General features: G+C 38.9%; 1 protein-coding gene across 2 annotated transcripts in view; it reads right to left on the bottom strand.

Annotated features, from left to right (window-relative positions):
* EIF2B3 (eukaryotic translation initiation factor 2B subunit gamma) overlaps window positions 1-22,814 on the bottom strand; it is a gene marked incomplete in the record, with an annotated part of 93,421 nt that overhangs the window by 55,128 nt on the left and 15,479 nt on the right. For both annotated transcript variants that reach the window (XM_015811312.1, XM_015811311.1), the window contains 2 exon segments: window positions 16,150-16,261; window positions 18,850-19,009. In XM_015811312.1, coding sequence (XP_015666798.1) covers window positions 16,150-16,261; window positions 18,850-19,009 — 272 coding nt within the window.

Below are 22,814 nucleotides of genomic sequence, written 5' to 3'. Positions count from 1 at the left end.
GCAACCATGCCAATAGTCAAATACAAATTAAAGTTATGAAAGAATTCTAGAAATACAAACCCTGCAGCACTCCCGCTCTATTCAACAAATTTCCATGTTAAAACAAATCTCGACACCAATAGGATTTTAAAATAATGTCCCATTTAGGCAAAAATGGCTCCTCCCAGCTGGAAGCTAAATTAAGATTAAATTTGCAATTTAACAAATTAATATGAATTGAACAATATTGACATATTCATAATTATTCTTTAAATGTTTATTTTCCTAGGTATTACCCAGATCAGTAATAGTTTACATTATCACAAAGCATAAAATATAAGGCAACAAGATACCTAAGCTTAATAAATTAATAGAAAATGCTTTCAGAAAAGATATTCATGTGGCTATTGATTATGATTTAATAAAGTATGAGTGAGCAATATATTGATGCAGGCAATCTGTTAATTCATCTTACTCCTCATTTTCTACAAGTGACTCAGGGCTGATCTGCATGACTAGGCTACCATGTTAAATGCTTCTTGAGAGGAGGAACATACAATGACAACCCTTACTCAACCTTGCATCAAAAATAGCATTTTACGATTTCTACCATTGCAAGCAGCACTATCCTGTTTGCATTCTGTGTACTTTTATTACAATTAATTACTGTGTGCTGTGGTAGGAATGCCCCCTCCCATTGAGTTACTGGTTGGGCTACCTTCCAGGCTAAGGAACAGAAAAATTGGTAAAAGGTGTTTTCTTTTTTTGTTTTTATTTTTCCCAGTCCATGGATTGGTACACAGTTTGAGGCAGAGCCAATACAGAAGGGTCCATACAAAAGGTCTGTCAATCGAATCCACATGTCCTCAATGATTTACTCATGGAAAGCAAAACCATTGTTGCTTCATTTCCTGGTATGGGCCAGAGGAATTAAAAACAAAACAAAAAAATAGAGGAGGCCACTAATTGGAGGCCATAGTCCAGAGAGAATACCAGGCTCTTAAGATGGTCAAAGCAGAGGAAGTAGTTGAAATCTAGGACAGGATTCTTAAACCAATTTCATTTCTGGGAATCAAGCAGCTTAAGAATGCAGTGTGTGAAAAAGCCCTAAGCAAATATGAAAACAAGACTGGCAACGTCCTAACTGGAACTTTATAATGGATTCTCCCGATTTCATACAGTGTTCGTTACTGGCTTGTTTAGGTATAATAAACCACTCTCTCAAGTTTAACAGCCAAAGATTATACAGTACTTCCCTAATTGCCTTATCCTTTTATACAAACCAAGAACAAATGAACCAATTCATTAACATACTGCTTGTTCAAATTTCAATGTATTAAATTGAATGTCATGTCTTAAAATGACATACGAATATCACTATGTTTCCTTAATTCTTTTCTCTTATATACATTTTGCATGGCATAAATTTAGAGATTAAGTTTTAAACCAACCTGAAGCCCATGCATGCGGCCGTGGACAGCTAGTAATGCGACCCCCACAAGTTCATAAATTGTTAACATTATGTGATTAATATACATTAACTATATATTTTGTATTTGACCCAAAACAATTCCTCTTCATTCAATGTGGCCCAGGCAAGCCATAAGGTTGGACACCCCATTTATTAAGTCTTAATGTCCAAATTATGGCCACCAGTTTCATTGAGCTAACAAGAAAATTATTTTGGGGCACTGTCCTGAGGCTGAAGAGTGAGTATACAAACAAGAAGATTAAAAAAATCACTGATAGAAAGTGGCCTTATGAATCTAATTTTATTTAATGGTCTGTCTGTCTGTCCGTCCGTCCGTCCGTCCGTCCTAATCTAATCTAATCTAATCTAATCTAATCTAATCTAAACTAAGCTAATCCTAATCTAATCTAGCTACAGAAGCAAAAAATTGTTTAAATGTATTAAACTAGCCACATAAATGTTTAAAAAGTATAAAAGTTACAGCAGGGGACTACTTGTTTGGGTTTCAAGATTCTACGTCATGGTGCTGTTTGGTTTGACAACATATCATAAAACGACAGTCAACTGAAACTGAAACAATGGCTTTTTCTTTATCAACAGGACTGTTGGTAACAGGAGCAATTTAGAGCACAATGTGGCTACAGAACTTGACATGAAGCCAAGAGGCCCACTGAAACTCTGCTATCCAAGAAGTCTAGCACTGAGGTGGTCTGACTGTTTGAATTTACAGCTGAAACTATCCTATTATAGACACCACTGTTACAGTACATACCAGATAATTGCCCATTTTTATAAATATTGTAATCTGTCTATTGTAACCTTCTGCATAAACATTAGTGCCTTCTTTTGGTTGTTTCTGTTTGTAGAGTGTCCATGAGGAAGGAATACATTTCCTAAACTCATTGGGCTCTAGTAAAGCTAGTAAATTTTATTGGAACCTGGGATTTTTATTCCTTTTTTTTTCTACCAGGGATCCACACAACAATGGAGGCTGTTCTATATTGCTGTTTTTCATTTTCATTTTTTTCATTCATTTCTAATATGCAAGAGTAATTCAACAGATATTATTCATACATTGTGCCAATTATATAATATTAGCATGAAACATGTTGGTCTAGTGCAGGGGTAGGCAAACTCGGCTATTTTATGACTCATGGACTTCAACTCCCAGAATTCCTGAGTCAGCATAACTGACTCAGGAATTCTGGGAGTTGAAGTCCATGAGTCATAAAAGAGCCGAGGTTGCAATGGTCTGCAACCTTGATAACTTTAAGCTGGCTGAGGAATTCTGGGAGCTGAAGTCCACAAGTCTTAAAGTTGTCAAGGTTGCAGACCTCTGGTCTAGTGGTTAAGACCTTTTCTTGCTTAGCAACAGTAATTTGGGACTCAATTATGGTTGTAGGTCAAGGACTACCTGTAATGTTGACAAAATCTTAAAGAATGGAAGGGTATACCGGTCAGGAAGGAAGAGTTGTGCCAAAAGGAGCTTCACATATTTTAGGCCTAGGTTTTGCGCAGAAGGTTTTCGAAGTTATATAAATGGAGACTGAGAACTGGCATATCTGTGAGGAAAATATCTTCAAGATCAAAAGCCACACTTAGATATTTCACATCAAAAAGCAACATTAGCAAAGGGAAAAAACCTAACTTTTCTGTAGACATATTGCTGCGTCTCACTAATCAAACTAGGACAAAAGAAGAGATACTCCACCTCCAACAGGAAATACTATGAAAAGATGAAAAAGGCAAAAGGAGAAATCTCTGCCTCCAACTACATATCATTTCTTAAGGCAAATTCAGACATAAAGTACTAAAGAGGATATGCTTTCTACTATTTCCAACTTGCAACAAAACAAAACAAAATGTACAAATGCCTCCAGCAAAAAAACAACAACACAACTCATTTATTTTTCTCATAGCAAAAGACTAAGTTGCTACTTCAGATGTTTCCAAAACCTGAAAAAGAGAACCCGAATCACCTGCACACTACTTTTTGGCACTTCTGAACAATACCTGGAACCCTCTCTGATATTGCTGAAAAGTGTCAAAAAGGAATGTGAAATGGAGTCATTCTTTTCATTAACTTTATTGGTAACATCCAAAGTGGCATTGTAGATTAAGGACTAAAACAGTAATGGAGCATAAGTTCACAAAACGCCTTTAACTGTAAAGCTATGTTCAAATACTTTGCAATATATATATATCTCCACAGTATCCATGCACAATAGTTAACAGTTAGAACAGAAGGAAGTCTTTCACATGAGGATTAGACTCTGCCATCTTCCTCTCAGAAGGCCGTGTATATATATATATATATATATATATATATATATATATATATATATATATATATATATATATATATATATATATATATATATATATATATATATATATACACAGTATCCATGCACAATAGTTAACAGTTAGAACAGAAGGAAGTCTTTCACATGAGGATTAGACTCTGCCATCTTCCTCTCAGAAGGCCGTAATGTATTTTAGTTGTGTGATGAGTGAAGACAGAAAACTGCCACAGGAAACAGGATTAAGAAGCAACCTTTCTCCTTTAAGCCTTTTCCTAGCTTTCTTCTCCATCTCCACTTTAGACAGTCATCAATTACGCATTTTATTTTTTAAAAAATAATAAATTAGTAAATTGCAAGTTTTAACTAGTTGATATTAGAATCATTATTTAAGGATTAAAAATACCTTATAAAATGATGAACTGTGAATGGAGCATATTATATAGGCTGAATTTCTGAGTTAATATTTTTATGATAAAAGTTATCTTTCACACAGGTATAGTTTCAAAAGAGTATTTTTTTTTTAAAACAAAAATCAAACTCTCACTTTTGTTTATGTTATATTATCTCTTTGTAACAAGATGAGTCATACAGCTGTAAGACTCATGCCTACCTTTCAAAAGGCCTATTTCATTTCTATACCAATATCATAAGGCAGTGGTGGCGAACCTATGGCACGCGTGCCAGAGATGGCACTCAGAGCCCTCTCTGTGGGCACTTCTCTGAATTGCTGGTGGCGGGCTGCGGAGCCCCAGAGTGCGACGGTCAAGGGGCCGGCAGGCTGTGGCTGCTGACGGACACTGTCGGCCCCCATGCACTCACTGGCCTCTGTGTGCAGGGACCAATGGTGTCAGGCAGCAGCTGCCCCGGCTCCTGTCTTGCCTTGCCCTGAGATAATGGCACCTCCACCCTGCCTCGCCTCACCTCGCAGGATGAGCCTCCTACCCACCACCCCACCTACCAGAGAACCCCTGGATCTCCCCCAACCCTGCCTGGCCCCCACAGGCATCCCTCCCCATGAGCAACATCGAGGTGACCACGGCCACCTTGGCCACACCCACTCAGTCTGCCATGACCACCACAGCCACACCCACCCAGTGGGCCACGCCCACCTGGCACCCAGCAATAAATAAGTGGGTTTGGGGTTGCAGTTTGGGCATTCGGTCTCTAAAAGGTTCGCCATCACTGTCATAAGTTATATCAAAAATAAGTTGGGATAGAAAATAAGAGCAGAGCATTAGGAAGCACTATAATTTTTGTGCAGATGATACACTGTCCCATCTTGCAAGGGTTACTTGCAAAGCATTTCCCAAAGCAAAACAAAAAACACCCATATTTCAAATACCAACATTTTCATTAAGAACACTTAGGATAAAGAGGGGACCAAAAGTAATGTTACAGCGTAGAAATAAAATAATTTTAACACAACTGCAACTCAAGCACTCTATTAGGATAAGAATGCTGCTGAATGGAGGAACAATCCATTATTCTTTCAATAGAGTCTGGTACAGCTAAATATGTGCTCACAGATTCTTCTTCCTGAAAAGCTTTAAAAATTCAATAGCTTCTTGGCCTGGGAAAAATATGTTCACTGAAATCCTAAGGCATGGATCAAGCATGAAACACTACATTACCTGAAGAACAATATTTTCAAGGGCTCTTAAAAACAAAGGCTATAGGAAGAAAGGAGTCTGAAGAGGCCCTGTTCTCAGGGTTGTTAGACTGACTTAAGCAAATTATATCTCAATGCCACTCTTTAGAGGCAATTCTTCAGCCATAGTCCAAACCCCTACATTGCAAAGATGGAAAAATTATATCCTTCCAAAAATAAGAAAACTTGCCAAAAAGCCTTTTTTCACAAGTGGCTTTCATAATAGTGCAAACAAAAATTGTCATTTCACCTCGTTTCTAGATGAAAATGACCAAATATTATTTACTACTTAATACAGTTCCACTCTGGCTGAGATATTCAGTAGTGCTTCAAAATGGGGAAACTCATTTTCAACAATTTGCCATTTATTTGACCGTCCTGAACATTCTAGACATCTAAAGCAAAAGCTCAGCAAATTGACTGGTGGTCTTTACACTTCTGCATTACTAATTTCTAAAGCACTATACAGGATTTTGCTATCCTTACCCTTTCTGTTTTCATAAATGCCAGTTACAAGCAAATTTTTACAATATTTATCCTTTTGCATTGTTACAATAATTCATATAAAGTAACCATCCTTCCTTGCACAACATCCCCATCAAGAGGGTATCAAATTGAAAAAAACAGGTGCAGAACATCTTGGATATATTATATGACATAACATAACATAGGAAATCCTGCCTGGTTTCTAACCTTTCTACCATATTACTAAGCAGCTATACGAAGCCACAAGGAAGGGTATGGGTTCTAAGCTAATAGCCACTAGTACTCTGATGCTATCCAGTTGTATTTTGCCTTTCCTGGAAGCTCAGATATATTCATGCACTAGTAACTCTATGTTGAATAATCAGTAACTCTTCAAATAGTTGTACTTAAGTTATTTGCCCAGAATCAATTCATCATATCCCTTGGGCCCAGACTGTTTATGCCAGCACAATTTACCTTGCATTCTTAGATCTTAGACATATTTTGCAGATACTGCTACGAAAGTTAATTCTACTTTTTTCATGTCAGGATCTAATCTATGCAACAGTTTGCCGCTAGAACCACCCCTCCCCCTGTCATTCAGAAGGACTTAAAGTGTTTAATAAATGTATTTCTTTTTTAGCATTAAGACAGATCTCTTCCAATGTGCATTAGCAATGACACATTACACACATTATAGTCCTAATAGTTTATAGTAAATAATCTGAAATACAACTGATTTAAGTAATAGAACTACTTATCCCTGACTTTTCCTCCTTTCTTTCCTCTCTAAGATTATAAATTCCAGGAATATGGAATTTATTACACCTTATTTTTTTTTAATAAAACATCCTATATAACAATTGTGTTACCTACAAACACATTCATAGGTTTTTTTTTTTACACACAGGTTTACTCAAAGGGCAAGCAAACAACACAACCAGGAGCTGCAGTGTCATGGCAATGATCCAATAAGGATAAACCGCAACCAGGAGTGCAGCCAAAATTCCTTCCTTCCCTCCCTTCTCCCCAACCTCTTTTCTTCTTAACTTTTTGAAGTTGATTAACAAAATAGGTGCACTGAAGATCTGCTCTCTGGCAGCTTTGCCTATTTTACTTCTTCTTAGACCAAACTTAAAATATGCTTTAATTGGCAGATTGCTACCTGCAATGCATGTTGACAGTTTCTTCCTTTCCTCATTCTCAATCATCTAATTTTAAACTTGTTAAGTTAAACTGGTGTTATATTATACACCACCATGCAATTGTTCCTTTGCTCACTTTTTTGCTATCAAATGTGTGGCATCAATCAGGATCACCATCATTCTTCCTTTTTCCCTTCTCTGCCCTGCTTTCTGATCTTTATTTCCAGTATGGGGCTTTTCTTTCTTTTGAACAATAACGCAGGAGAAGATAAATTTCAGAAAGCAGCAAGATGAGAGTAGGGAAACCCATGCTGACTTTGTCACTTTAAAAGGTAGAGGCTGCTGTATGCTCTAAATAAAAATCTCCAAACTTTGAGGGGTTTGTAGGTATATTTAAAATCAAATGAGTGCTCTCACAAAATGACTGCCATGAGAAAGGAGAGTTGGGTCTAGGTTGGATTAGATTCATTCATAAAATAGCTGCCAACTGGTAGCAATCACAAAATACATTCAGGAGAAGGCAAACTGGGGAGGAATCTCCTGCCATTTTTGTTACCCTCTTAATATGTTCTCAGCTACCCCGGCTTATCATGTTATGGGCAATGAGCATATTCCCAGTAAAACTTTGTGTTGCCATCGTTCAGCATTTTTAAATTCTAAGAACATCTATGGGGCCTGAGACATTTGTAGCATGGCTGATTTCTACTTCCCTGCTCCCACAAAATGAAAACTTTTTTTTAAAAAAAAATTAAGTCAGGCAATCAAATGCTCTGAGGTTTAATTTTGCCATCTGGTTTCTTAAAAATAAAGAGCAAATGAAATGATATTTCTGGTCTCCCATACAGACAGTCCTTGGCTTACAATCACAGTTGGGACCACTCAACCAGTTGTTGAGTGAAACAGTTGTTAAGTGAGATGCCCACATGATCACTTTGCTCAATGACCACAATCCTGGTTCTCCCAGTTGTAGTTGTTAAATGACCGTGCGGGTCGTTTAAGTGGATCGAGCAAAATAATTGCCTGCTGAAGGAACGCAAGTAGCTCCCCTCCCTGCATTGAAGGGGACTCCTGCAGCAGGGTGCAGAAACAGAGCTTAGATCTTCAGGATTCTCCATTTAACCAGCATAGTGCTGGAATTCCCTTCCCCTCCATGAACAGACAGAAACTCCTGTGCTGAAGAAATAGACCTCAAATCTTCATGATCCTTGCTTTGTTTCTCCAGCCTAGTGCAGTAGTTCCTCTCCCCTCCATGCATGGAACGGAACTCCTGCATGGTGCTGGAGAAACAAAATTCGGACCTTCATGATCCTTGCTTCATTTTTCAAGCTCAGTGCAGGCGATTCCTACTGATTTCCTGAGAAACAAGCAGAGAAGATTACAATTGGCAATCCCATGTTATGGATCATTTCACACTGATCGTAAACAGGAACAGGTAGTCAATCAACCAGAACGTGATCACGTAACCAGGGATGTGTGTATGTGTCTGTGGCTGGAACTGTGTATGGACCATAAAGCAAGCTTTCGGAGCTGTCATAACTTCAAACAGTCCTTAATGACTAGTCTTAAGTCAAGAACTACCTATACAGCCAATCAGTAATTGCTATAGCAATTCTCTTTACCTACAAACTCAAAAAATTACAGTTCAGTTAGGTGACTTCCCAATTGGCCCATTACTTTGCAGCGTGATTCCTGCTGCTATTTGGTTTTGTCAACTCAGCCAAATTGCACCGCTGTGATTGTGCTGGTTATGCATTGTTAACTCAGCAGCCAATGCAGTAAGTGTAGCAAATTGTCATTATGTAACTCCAATTAGTTCAATCAGTACCAAATGTAACCATAATTCTGAAAACACGTTCACTTGTATGTCTTTTTAGAAAGCATTATTACTTTGAACTAAAATATAGGGTTGATATAAGAGTTCTTTCAAGCTAGCATTTCTTGGAGTACGACAATTAAACAATTCCCACAGGTATTTCCCTGTAACCAGCTAGAAAATCCTCTTATACTGCCCCATATTTAAGACTGACTAGACAGTTTAAAATAAAAAGCCTCAGAAACTGCTTAGGCTTTGTTATCACAGATCTCAAGTATCCCAATGACTGAGACTATTTAATATTTTAGGAAAGAAAAGACAAATGCCTTATGCTATTCTTGCAGTGTTTTATGTAATATTTTCTCTCTCCTCTGCTTCTTTACATTTGCTAATATATTTACAACCCGGACTGGGGTGTTAACTAACTGCTGCATTCCAGTCTGCTTTGCGTCATGGAGTTCCACAGCTATTGATGAGTAACATATGTCTAACATGTGGCCAAGAAGACTCGGACTGTGTTCAAATAGGCATGGATAACTCTACTGACCTTAGACTCAGTCTTCTATGCCATCTGAACAGCACAGTAAAGTGATTCTATGAAGCTAAACAAGTTAGGAATTGTCCACTGAGAAAGATCCTGTAAACATTCAAAAGACCAGGGCATTATCTCTTTTATGGTCTGGTACTAATGTGTTGGATTAGACTCTCATGGTCTATTATCATGCAGGCTGGGAAAGACGAATTTAAATATAGCTAGATGGTACAAAATGGAAGGTTAATTTATATAATTTATACGCACAGACACATACTGAGCTTTGACAAAGTAATCTGAAAAGAACAATTAGATTCACTAACTATTTGCTTCTCTACTGAAATCCTAATGTACTCCTCCCCCTCAAAAAGGAGCGTGGTAGATTATAATTAAAAAGCTACATATTTGTAAGAAATAGAAATTCCCACTCAGGAAATTTGACGTTTTTTCAATGTTTTCCCTTTGAAAGATAACAGAAATACTAAAAATGAGAGAAGCTCAAATTGTAAGTATGGATGCACCAAAAGGTCAGTCTCTCCAACTGCCCTAAAATGAGTCAGAGCTCTTTACCTTTGAAATCAGAAACCATAGTTTTACTAAGAGCGCTATAAGAGTAAAAAAACAAAATCTATCATTGACAGGATGTTGTAAAACAAAGTAAATATAGCATGCTCCTCCGTTCATCCAATAAGCAGGTAAGCCAGAACAGAAAAAGCAAAAGTTCAAATTCAGTGACCAGTTTGACTTGGAGGATTGCCTTTCTGAATGTATACACACACACAAAAGCAAGTGAAGCATCTAGAACAGTGTTTCTCAACCTTGGCAATTTGAAGATGTGCCGACTTCAACTCCCAGAATTCCCCAGCCAGCTTTGCTTCAAGTTGCCAAGGTTGAGAAACAATGATCTAGAGCAGGGGTAGTCAACCTTGGCTCTTTTATGACTCGTGGACTTCAATTCCCAGAATTCCTGAGCCAGCTTAGCTGGCTCAGGAATTCTGGGAGTTGAAGTCCACGAGTCATAAAAGAGCCAAGGTTGACTACCCCTGATCTAGAACATAATTCGTAGGCTCTGAAGTACTGAAGTATATATCTCAATCATTTAAGTATGTTAACACAGTTCACACATGCTGAAGACAAGAGCTCTTTTGGCTCTCCTATGATCCCTTTTACTGAAATTGTTGAATTCAGGTATAAATCTATACAATAATTTTCCATTATTTTTATTCACACCTTAGAACTCTCTTTTTCTTTTCTATCCCAACTCAACCTAAAGAGTCTCATCAGTTCCAACAACTTGAAGCTATTTCCTGAGCACTTAATAGTGTGTAGTTAAAATGTAAAATTAAAACATTAGATTTTCAAATGCAGTATTTCTCTAATTCTGAGTTTCAGCTACTTTCCTCTGCTGTATTCTATCATTTGCCAATCCCAACAACCCTGCATTTTGCGTACAGGAGTCCTTAACTTACGACCACAATTGAGCCTAAAATTTCCATTGATTAACAAGACAGTTGTTAAGTGAGTTTTGTCCTGTTTTATGACCTTTCTTGCCACAATTGTTAAATGAAACACTGCAGTTGGTAAATTAGTTACATGGTTGTTAAATGAATCTGGCTTCCCCACTCAATTTGCTTGTCATAAGGTCGCAAAAGGTGATCACATGACTTCAGGACATTGCAACCATCATAAATATGAGCCAGTTGCCAAGCATCCAAATTTTGATCTATAACCATGGTGATGCTGCAACGACCCTAAATGTAAAAAATGCTCATAAATCACATTTTTCAGTGTGGTTGTAACTTTGAACAGTCACTAAATGAATGCTTGTAGGTCGAGGATTACCTGTATACTAGCGGTAGAGTGATAGATTCAAAAGATTTTGATTCAAATCATCTCTCAGCCAAGATGTTCCTTGGGCAACTTTCTTTAGTCAATCATTATCTTCCAGCCCAACTTACTATGCCACAGATTGGCAACCTGTGGCTCCGGAGCCGCATGTGACTCTTTGAGCCTTCTCCTATGGTTCCCAGCCTCCTCTGCCATTTGCAGAGAGAGAGAGAGAGAGAGAGACAGAGAGTGGCACTTGCGCTTCCCTTCTCTCTCTCTCTCTCTCTCTCTCTCTCTCTCTCTCTCTCTCTCTCTCCTCTGTGTGTTTGTGTGTGTAAAAAAAAAAGAGAGTGCCCTCACCCTATTTTCCGACGAGCTGACAAGCTTATTGGGCGGAGCTCCTGCCTTGACTGCATCTCTGCAGGAAGCAGGAAGGGCAGGAGAGAGCCAGCCTGTTGGAGAATAGCTTGAAGCCAGCTTGCCAGGTGAGCAGAAGATCAGAGAGAGGGAGAGAGAAGGGGGGAGAGAGAAAGAGAGAGAGGGAGAGAAAGAGAGAGAGGGGGGGAGAGAAAGAAAGAGAGAGAAAGAGAAAGGGAGAGAGAGGGAGAGAGAGAGAGAGAGAGAGAGAGGGAGAGAGAGAGAAAGAGAAAGGGAGAGAGAGAAAAAAAGAGAGGGAGAGAGAGAGGGAGGGAAAGAGAGAGAGGGAGGGAAAGAGGGAAAGAGCCGTGAGGGAATTGCAACCAGGCTGCAAAAACGGCTGGTGAGTGCACACACGTGCATCTTCATTTGGAGGAGCTGCAAGCACGCTTGCCAGCTGCAAGCGAGAAATCATCCCCTCTCCCCCCCCCCCACTGGTCTGCAAAGCCGGAAAAGTTGGAGAACTCTGCTCTAAGAGATCACATCCAAGGCTTTCAGGAGCATATATCGCCTTTGGATCTCAAATTGGAAATCTCTGTTCTAAGGCATGGTCTATAGCAGCAGCTCCCAAACTTTTCTATACCCCGCAACCCTAGAACACTTCTGATATATTCTCGCATCCCTTACAAAAGTTCAAAATAACATCAACGAATTAAGCATATACATTATAATTTTGAAAACCCAAGTTTTCACACCCCCTGGAATATCGTCTCGCACCCCCAGGGAGTGTGAACACCCCCAGAATCAGACTTTTCTTCCTCGGTTTTCCTCTCCTTCCAGCAAGTTTCCCTCCCGAGTACCAAATTTTCTGCCTGGCTTAGGAGCATAAGCTAGAGACAAGGTAGATAGACACCAAATGTGGCTTGGCTCACTTTAAATTTCCTATCCACTCTAGCACAAACACATAACGCAAATAGTGTTACACTTTTTTGTTGTTCAGTGAAATGCAAATGAGTGTACAATTCAAAGATTAACTGATTGTAAAAAGAAAGTTTATAGTTCTTTCCAAGCATGGCTTTTTCACGGCAGTTTCTTCAGTATATTATCATGGCTATCTGAAGCCAAGAGCACTCTTATAGGCAGCAATCAATTTGATTTAGAGGAGTTCCCTCTTCATACTATTTTGGGATAACAGCTAAACTTTACTTACAAAAGTAGGGGAAAAATCAATTGACTCTTACAAAAAGAATATTCTCTTAGCTACTTAACATGCCGTTCTCACTAGGTAGCCCTTTTCTAATCATGATGATTTACAATGCCTTGGGGGTAACTATAAAAACCTCAACATTGACATACAATCCCTAATTAACCTGAAATATGCACTAACTTTGTAGAAAGTATGCAATGTTATGGAATTATACTGTAAAAAGTATAACAGAAGTTCATAGAAGCAATTTCATGAGAACACCACAGTAACAAAGATTATTGCATTATTATAGGATCCACCCCTTGTTGTTTAAAGAAACCTCCACTGTAAATAACAAAAATGACATAACTAACTTTGTATTCTCTTAGTATTTCAGAGGTGCCTAATACATTTCTGTGCCTGAACAATTCTTTTAATGATTCATCTCCACGCTTAAATATGCTTTTCCTCCCACAAAAGAATTTTAAAGAGGACTAAGTAAAACCACAATATCCTTTTCATACATAAATGGGTTAGGTCTTTTGAATAGAGACTGCATTGTCACTTCAAAGCCATTCTTGCCATTACCCCATATATTCATACAGGAGGTATTCCTTTTTTGAATGAGGTAATGAGTAGGCCCGATTGTGGCTGTGATTTATTAGTGCATCCTCTTTAGAGCAGCACTGCACCTGCATTTACAGAGATGGGACACCCACGAAGGTGGATGGTTTATTGGGGACAGCTCATCCCCAAACAACCCACAGCATTTTAAGGGAAGATGATCCAAATTTAGACCTGCTCTAACAGGTGTTTTTTAGAGTACTTTTTAGAATACAGTCATAAATATCTCAGATGAGGCAAACAATTCTTTGCTTGTAGTAATCACTCCATGAAAACAAGTATATCAGCTCCACCACCACCTTTGAAGGTGAGAGGTGGAGAAAGGCCAATGGAATTCTCCTTATTTCTCAATGTTGTGGCTTGCCAAATGCTTAGAAAGATAGAGCTTAGTGAAATGAGACTTCAAAGTACATACCAAATCCCCAGATACAAACTTCTATCCAATATCTATCCTTAGGATAACGCAAAGGTGGAAATTCTATGCCTCCCTAGAAGCAAGTATTTTTCAGATTCCAGTGATAAACAATATTTTAAATTGAATTAAGATTATCTAGTAAGGACTGACAGCCAAGTAATTAAAATTTTAAAATTATAAACAAAATTATTGTTACTGTTTGAATATAGATAATTTTCTTCCCTGTGTATTATAAGATCTAATTCAATGTAAGAGTCTACTAGGAATGGGCAGGCTATAAATATTGTGAAAGGAAGAAAATAATTTGATATTACCCAAACCTGTACACTTTAAAATTATCCTAATCTCAGCATTATGCAAAGGACCACATGCGTGTGGCTGGGTAGGTGTGGCTGATGGGCGTGATTGGGTCAGCCTGACTAGATAGGCATGGCTGGGTGGGTGTGGCCGGGTCATTGCAACTAGGTAGGTGTGGCTGGGTGGGTGTGGTTGGGTAGGTGCATCCAGCCCAGTCCCGCTTCTCCAAGGGGGTGCCCCGGCCACACTTACCTCCTCCTTGAGGCTGCTGCTGCTGTGCTTGCTCTCCTTGGCCAGGTTGCTAATGGTGGGTGTGGGAGGATAGCCGGGGGTTGACGCTGATGGGCGCCACTCCAAGGTGACTGCTTCACCCGGTGGGCTGCGACCTTCTCAGACTGGATGAGAGCAGAGGGGTGATGGGACTCCTGCTGGTTGGGGCTGCTGCTGCCGCTGCCAACGCCATGGGGACGAGATGAGGCAAGGCGAGGCAGGTGGCAGTGGCCTGGCTGCAGGGCCCCAAGGTGCATGAGTGTGGTATAGGTGGGGTGGGGCTGAGCGCAGCTTATTGGATGCCCCCGGCTCACATCCAGATGGCCGTCACTGCAGGCAAATAAGTGGCCGAGGGGCCAATGAGCTGCAGCTGCTGCCGGGCCCCACCAGGCCCGCGTGCTTGCTGCCTGTGTGAACACCCAGGGGAGAGCGGAACCGGGCTGGGGTGGGCCATGGCTGAGGTGGCAAGGGCCAGCCCCTCAATGTCTCCAGGGCAGCCCCACGGGCCTGGTCTAAACACATCACGGGCCAGATCTGGCCCATGGGCCTTAAGTTTGACATGTCTGCCCTACACTGATATTTAGGAGTAGTTATTTTTGAAGCCTAAACTAAATCAACTAGTGGGCTGTGTTGCTTGTTATACTTTTAATTTTAATTCTTATAATCAAGTGGCAAGTTAATGATATCACAGTGATTCAAGTTTATATTCTAGCCACCCAGGGTCAATTTAAGATTAAGTGGCACCTAAATTGAATAAAATACATACATACATACATACATACATGTACCCCTTTTATTTTAATTCTACTTGTCTACCCTATAAATCTATAATTTCATTTGCTTAGTGATTTTGCTTTATGCTAGTTAATGACCGTAATAGAGATTAATGACAAAGCTTTTGTAATTCTACTTTATTGTGTTAAAAAGATTAGAAAAGAAAATGCCTAGAAATTATTATTCCAATTAATGTTGTCAAGCAAAATGCATTTGGAACTTCACCATCTATGTTGCAGAGAATCTCACTGCAAGACTAATATTAAATTTTAATTGTAATGTTAATATACGGTCTATTAGCACCACCTTGGAAAGAAGAATTGATGCAATGCCTTTTTAATGAATACTTCAGGGACTCAGATTTTCATACTGTGCTTTGTATCAAGTTAGAAAAGAACAATAATCGATAAACATAACATATAAAATAATTAATACATGTATTTATATGAAAAATTCAGAAATGAATATTATTCGTATATTCACATATTGAGATATCCCAGTTTGCATTATCTTATTTCCTCCTTCCCAATTTCACTTCATCAGTAAATGTTTGAAAAAATGAAAATAAAACGAATCTATTGGCTTTCCATGTTAGTTCTACTTGCAAAATGATGAAACAAATGGGAAGCAAAGATAAAGAAATTGTAGTAAAAGGAACAATCATTATAGTAGCTTATTTTCTGTAGGAGAAAGTTAGAGGCTGTAACATTCACCCCATTTCCTCCTGGATCAACAATAAGCTGTGAACTAGCTATAGGAAATAAATAATTAAATTGCTCAATTTCATATTATAATTTTATGGTGCATATTATTATGCTTTATAATGAATATTTAAACACCTTGTAAATATCCTTGAGAGTAGCTTTGAAAAACATATATAATAACCATAAATACACATCACAAAAATTTAGATTCTGGGTGAAATGGAAAATTTTGAATATATACAGCAGCTAGCCTTCATCTCCATAATTACTTGTTTTCAGTATATTTCATAAAACTGAAACTTGTTAATTTGGAAACAGGCAAAGTCCAAAGCTTACTTTTGAAGGATAGATCTCTTAATGACAATTTCTTCATCCAGATCTGCTTCATTGGCCATGAAAAGCAACCTCTTCCCTGAGGCATCTACTCCAATGAAGTCACGCTGTTCCACTGAAATAGAAAATCATAACATAACTCTTTAATAATCCTTGTCTGTAACCTAGTAAGAGTATGGCTAGACACCTGAAACAAAGCATATGCAGGTAGTCCTCAACTTATGACCACAATTGAGATTAGAACAAAGCAGTTGTTAAGTGACTTGGACCCTATTCTATGACCTTTTTTGCCATGACTGTTAAGCGAATCACTGCAGTGAAGTGAATAATGTGGTTCTTAAGTGAATCCAACTTCCCTCATTGACTTTGCTTGTCAGAAGCTGGGTGGGATGGTTGCAAGTGGTTAATCACATGGCCTCGAGATGCTACAACCATCGGGAGTACATGCCAGTTGCCAAGCATGTCAGTTTTGATTGTGGGGATGCTACATTAGTCATATCGCAGAGGACTGGTCACTTTTTTCAATGCCATTGTAACTTTGAATGGTCACGAAATGAATGGTTGTAAGTTGAGGACTAACTGTTTAAATGTCAACAAAGTTTGCTCATCAAACCTGAAAGAATTTTCCTGAAAATTCTAGCAAGGGTGTTCCAACCAGGGAGGAACCAAAGAAATATAAAAAAGCTCCATTAGAGGTCCTTTAGCTATATGTCGCCGTAATTTGAAAGATACTTGTATTGCCACTTCCATGCTTCTACAATTTGAATTATTGAATTAGGGATAATGAGGGAATAGCTGTTTTTGTCTTCTCACTAAAATCTTATTATTTTGGGCATAGCTAGCAACTATTGAGAGACCTATTGTTTCATATAATGATATTAATTAATAGCTAGAACAGTGGTGGCGAACCTATGGCACGGGTGCCAGAGGCGGCACTCAGAGCCCTCTCTGTGGGCACGTGGGCCGTCACCCCAGTCCTAGGCTTTCAGCTGGGTTTTATAAAACCTTTTTGCTTTAGGCCTCCACCACCGTGTGCAAAAAAAAAAAAAAGGTTCAATCAGTCAATTTCAACTTCTCGTGGGAAAAAAAAGATCTTGCAAAGTCGGAATTGATCGATTGAACTTTTTAGTCCCACCCAGTCTGCCTTTACCACTGCAGCCACACCCAGCCAATGGGCCACACCCAGCCAATGGGCCACACCCACCCGGCACCCGACGATGCATAAGTGGGTGTTTTTTTTTTTGGTTTTTTTTTTAATTACATTTATATCCCGCCCTTCTCCTTGCGGACTCAGGGCGGCTAACAATTGGATAAAATACAAACATATAGTACACCTATTAAAATTGCAGTTTGGGCACTCGGTCTCTAAAAGTTTCGCCATCACTGAGCTAGAATCTTGGACTTATGTAGAAATAAAGGGTAAATTTTCTAAAAGAGATTCCAAAATTGAGGAATCATTTCTAAAAGAGACATTGCCAAAGTTAATGAACACAAACAGGAGAACATAAACAGCAGTGCAGCACCAATTTCATTTAAGAAGCTTATGTTTATTCTGCCTAAACAGAATAGTGATGGAATGCCACAAACAACAAATATTTTGAGTATTATAAGGTTTAAAAAGAAAGTCACCATATTAAGTATTGTAGGAAGAGAGCTGTGTTAGTCTATGGCAGCCAAAATCAAAAGGAATCTGGTAGATTCTTTTCAAACTAACAAATTTTTGTTACAGGCATAATCTTTTAAGTCACATATAGTTTATTTTGGGGTTCTGATCGTGCATTTTACCTGATGGTATAAATCAACCTGATTCAATAGTGTTCCAATATCTCAGGGGCTGCCACAAAGAAGAGGGAGTCAAGCTATTCTCCAAAGCGCCTGAGGGCAGGACAAGAAGCAACGGATGGAAACTAATCAAGGAGAGATGCAACCTAGAACTAAGGAGAAACTTCCTGACAGTTAGAACAATTAACCAATGGAACAACCTGCCTCCAGAAGCGGTGAATGCTCCAACACTGGAAGTTTTTAAGAAGAGACTGGACAGCCATCTGTCCGAAATGGTGTAGGGTTTCCTGCCTGAGCAGGGCTTTGGACTCGATGACCTCCAAGGTCCCTTCCAACTTTATTATTATTATCAGTGGAAGATATTTATTTCTCTGGGGGGGTGCTGTCCTCCTACATGCCCAAGGCATCATAGTTTCCAAGAGATTCTTCTAATGCAGAGGTCCCCAACCTTTTGGGCACTAGGGACCAGTTCCATGGAGAGAGGTTTTGCCATGGACCGGAGGGTGCTTGGTTTTGTGTGCTGCCTGCATCCTGCAGATGGGGCTTTGCTTGTTTGTGCAGACTGGTTGCTGGCAGGTCCCTTCCAACTTTTATTATTATTATTATTATTATTATTATTATTATTATTATTATTATTATTATTATTATTATTATTATTATTATTATTGCTAAGTACTCAATCTTTTGTGATTAGGAACAGAACTGCTGCTAGAATATAACAGAAAAATGACAGACTTATATTACATGGCAACATCATAATACTAATTATAATAATTATATGGCTATCAGGAATTGAAAGAGAATCTGAGATATCATTTCAGCTTGCAGACAGCTTGTGAAAACTGTTATACTCTGCAAAAACTACCAATCCTTGTGAAACTACCTGTGGTTCAAATTCCAGAATAAAGCTCACTGAATTACCTAATTTTTTCTTTCCTTTTTGTCCAGGTCCGAGTTCGGTGGGTTCACAGACCTTCTTCATTAACATGGAGAGTGTGGCATCATGAGTTCGGAATAAATCTACTACTTCATGAAGAGCAACATCTGTAATTAGATCACAGCTCAGCACCAGCACATCTGTCTGTCAAACATAAAAGAAAAATGTTTCCTTACAAACACGTAGATGCATTGTTTTGAAATATGAAGAATAGTACACAGGAGGGCTTCTCAGCAAATGCTGCTAAAGCTGTTAACATTCTACATTAATCCTACAATAGCTTTTTATTATTTTATAGTTATTATATATTTATTTATTGTTTCCTGCCTTTTAAAGGCATTTCATCTGCCAGCCTTTTTTTTAATTTCTTATTAAATTTATTTGCCGCCCCTCTTGCTGTGGGGTTATTCTGGGCAGCTTACAATAGTAGAAAATTATAAAAATGTAAATATAAAAATAGTAAAACAACGGAATAATGAAAATAAATAATGAAAGTACAGCAATATGAATTAAAAGGTGGGCAAGGAGGGAGCAAGATGTGCAGCAGGGAGAGGGGGTCAGTTATTAGTCCAATGGTACTCATACTTCAGTGTGGTACTCCTGCAATGTCTCTGCCAGATATGTTATTATATTGCATAAGACTTCTACAGTATATTACTTTAACATTCCTCTTATTACCATTGTATTTGCTAGTGGTATTTTATTTTAATCGTCCTGTGCCATGTAATTCTGGACTGCAGAACGCTAAAAATGTGCACGTTTATTATTTACAGTGGCAATCCTGACATTTTCCTATCCAACAGCATATACCATGGCATTAAGAGCAGCACTTGGAAAAGGTATTCGGACACAGTGATGTGTCTATATCTACCAAGATTAAAATAGTGCAAGAAATAGTATTCCCTGTGACAATCTATGGAAGCGAAAGTTGGTATCAAGAGTATAGATGTTCTTGAACTTTAGTGTTGGAAAAGATTCCAGAGAATATAGTGGACAGCCAGAAAACAAAAAAAATGGATCACTGGAGATGTCAATCCAGAGTTCTCACTCAAGGCACAAATTTCCAGGCTCAAATTATTCTATTCCAGAAGATGATGACCAGCAGCAAACTGGATGGCCTCAGTTATCCAGTAATCATGGTTGCACCATTAGAGGACCTGAAAGACCAGTTAGGGACAGATTGTAATGGAAAAAAATCTATGTGATTGCTAAGAGTCAACACTGACTAGATGGCAAATTATCCAAAGTGCAGCAGGTCAGTCATACTGAATTAAAGCAGTTTACATTTTTCATCCTCTTGTAGTTTTAATTTCATTTTATGACTTCTAAGGTTTACCTCAGGAATTCCCAACAGGAACTATTTATTTATAAATACCCCAAATCCATTATGCCAATGTACTGTACTTTATTTAAATTTCACCGACACAAAATTTAAGAATACATCTACTTCGAGATAAGATTAGTTCAAAAAACATTATCAATGCTAATCCAAATTAAAGATTTGATAATTCTAAAAGATTAAAGAAAATGTTACAGGCGAATATCTGGAATATTATAAAGCAAAGTTCAACTTCCATTCCTGCTTTTATTTCCAAGAATGCTACTGGGTCTCATAAAGTTTCTTAGAAAATAAAAATGGAGCCGTGCTATCTTTGGAATGATGCCCATCTATCCAGAAAAAGGGGAGGGGGGGGAAGGTGAACAGTAGGAACAGGAAACATCTTATATAGGAGGGAGGAGGCTGATGCGATGATGTTTTAAGAATGTCTATAAAGTAGGATGTGGCCACCTTCTGAAGAGGTCAGCCTGCCCAGGCAAACATTGTAAATATGCAGACAGTCCAAACTGGGCTTCCTGCTCCAGCAAACTGAAATTTATACACACATATTTCCAACATGGAAACTATGACAGTTTTTGCACTGTTGTACCAGGAAACTATCTGCAAGGTATGGGATATTCTGTTAATATCAACCTTTAGGTTTTCTTTTCTAGGAAATATGTTTTTAAAAAAATATGCAGGGCTTTTTTTCTCATAGAACGCCCAGAATGGAGTTCCGGCACCTTTTTTGGAGGGAACCTTATAGGGTAGGCAAGGCGGGTTGTATGATGTGTGTGAGTTCCGGCACCCTTTTTTTTTTAAAAGAAAAAAGCACTGAAAATATGAATTAAAAAAAGAGAGCCGGGGGGGGGGGGAAGCTCTCATTATTCACAATGAGCATGACATAAAATATTCTCCGCAAACCAGGCATTCAGGTTTCTGTCCCTGCATCACTTTTACATTAATATGCATCTTACCCTTTGTACATTTACAACACTTGTAAGTTACATCTGTAGGGAACAGATACAATAAAGTGTTGTAAATATTCAACACTGTTCCCTGTAGACGTAATTTCATTCCGCCTATTAAAAATCATGCTTTGGATTACTTCTCCGTACAGGCTGCTTAGAGAGTTTGGTACCTGTGAGAATGACAGAAATAAGAAACTGTAACCAAAGATTTCATGCCATAAATCTACCTTCTTCAATCTGATTTATTAAGCTTCAACCCCAGTTAAGTCTTGACTGAGGTGGCCAAGGACACATGTTCCTGGAGAATTCTAAAGCCCCCAAGGTTAGACCGCTTAGATATAAATATATAAGTTTAATAAATGTCTAATTTAATACATAATAATAATTACTGAAACCTGTAATAAACAAACAAATAAATAAATGTGAGATAGATGTTGCGACAGCATTTCTCACCTCTTCCTCTATCCACATAATAAGATGTATACTCTGAAGGGAAGGCAGAAATGAAGCTGTCAGCCTTCCTAGGTAGACCAGACAGGGAACAGGACCAGATCAGCTAGTTCTACTTTATTATGAGGCTACATTATCAGTACCTTGCAAGTTTGATGGTACAAATCTCCTGCTGTCTCTTTGACAGCCTGAGAAGTTAGGGAGCATCTTTTCTGAGTCTCTTTCTCTGCCCATTATGCAGCTGTGGCTGCGCCCTGCCTCATCTGATTGTTCCATAGGGAGCATCTTTTCCCCCTATCTCCTTAGGTCATTCCCACATACAGAAGCATACTAACCAATAAGTTCAAGACATTCAAGTGACAGCCTGGTATTTTCATTTTAGAATTTTACAGTATACACTAGTGCAGAGGTCCTCAACCTTGGCAACTTTAAGACTTGTGGACTTCAACTCCCAGAATTCCTCAGCCAGCAAAGCTGGCTGAAGAATTCTGGGAGTTGAAGTCCACAAGTCTTAAAGTTGCCAAGGTTGAGGACCCCTGCACTAGTGCCTACGGAAGGGGAGTTGGTGAGATTACAGTGAAGCAGCAGGAAGGAGGGATCACATTCCAGAAACCGGAGGAGGGAGCACAGCCCGGAACTAGATAGAAGACAGAGGAAGAGAGTTAGAATAGCTGCTCCCTAGAATCTCTCAGGTTATATCCATTAGGCTGGGAGTAGTAAGGGTTTAGTTCGTATTATGTATATGCAAATAAAGAACTGAACTCTGGCTGAAGTGTTCTACGTTCTTCTTAGGCTTAGCCTGATATATATGAATGCAATAAGAGGATAAGGAAAACAATTTCATTATCCCACACAACTTTTCAATTTTCATTATTTTATCTTGTTTGCAAGTACTGCATTGAGCCTGAAGGAATGGGATAGGACAGATAGGACATCAGCTAAATGATGCACTGGATTCTTCCCTGCTCTGCAATTCTATATTTTACATAGAGAATGTTTCTTTCTATATAGCACTATACAGGGCTTTTTTTCAGCCGGAACGCGGCGGAACCGCGTTCCGGCACCTTTTTCCGGGCCGGCCGCACCGGAAATAGCCCCTCCCACACCGGAAATAGCCCCTCCCAAATTTTACTTGCATTCCTGTTCTCTAAAGGGGCGGTCCTAGGGTTTGATGAGGGCGTGGCCAGGTTTGAGTTCCGCCACCTTTTCT

This window comes from Protobothrops mucrosquamatus, unplaced genomic scaffold, assembly GCF_001527695.2.
Source record: "Protobothrops mucrosquamatus isolate PMUCROS unplaced genomic scaffold, P.Mucros_1.0 scaffold39, whole genome shotgun sequence".
Taxonomy (NCBI): Eukaryota; Metazoa; Chordata; class Lepidosauria; order Squamata; family Viperidae; genus Protobothrops; species Protobothrops mucrosquamatus.
Note: the sequence above shows the minus strand (reverse complement) of the source record. Positions and strands in the feature narration are given on the sequence as shown.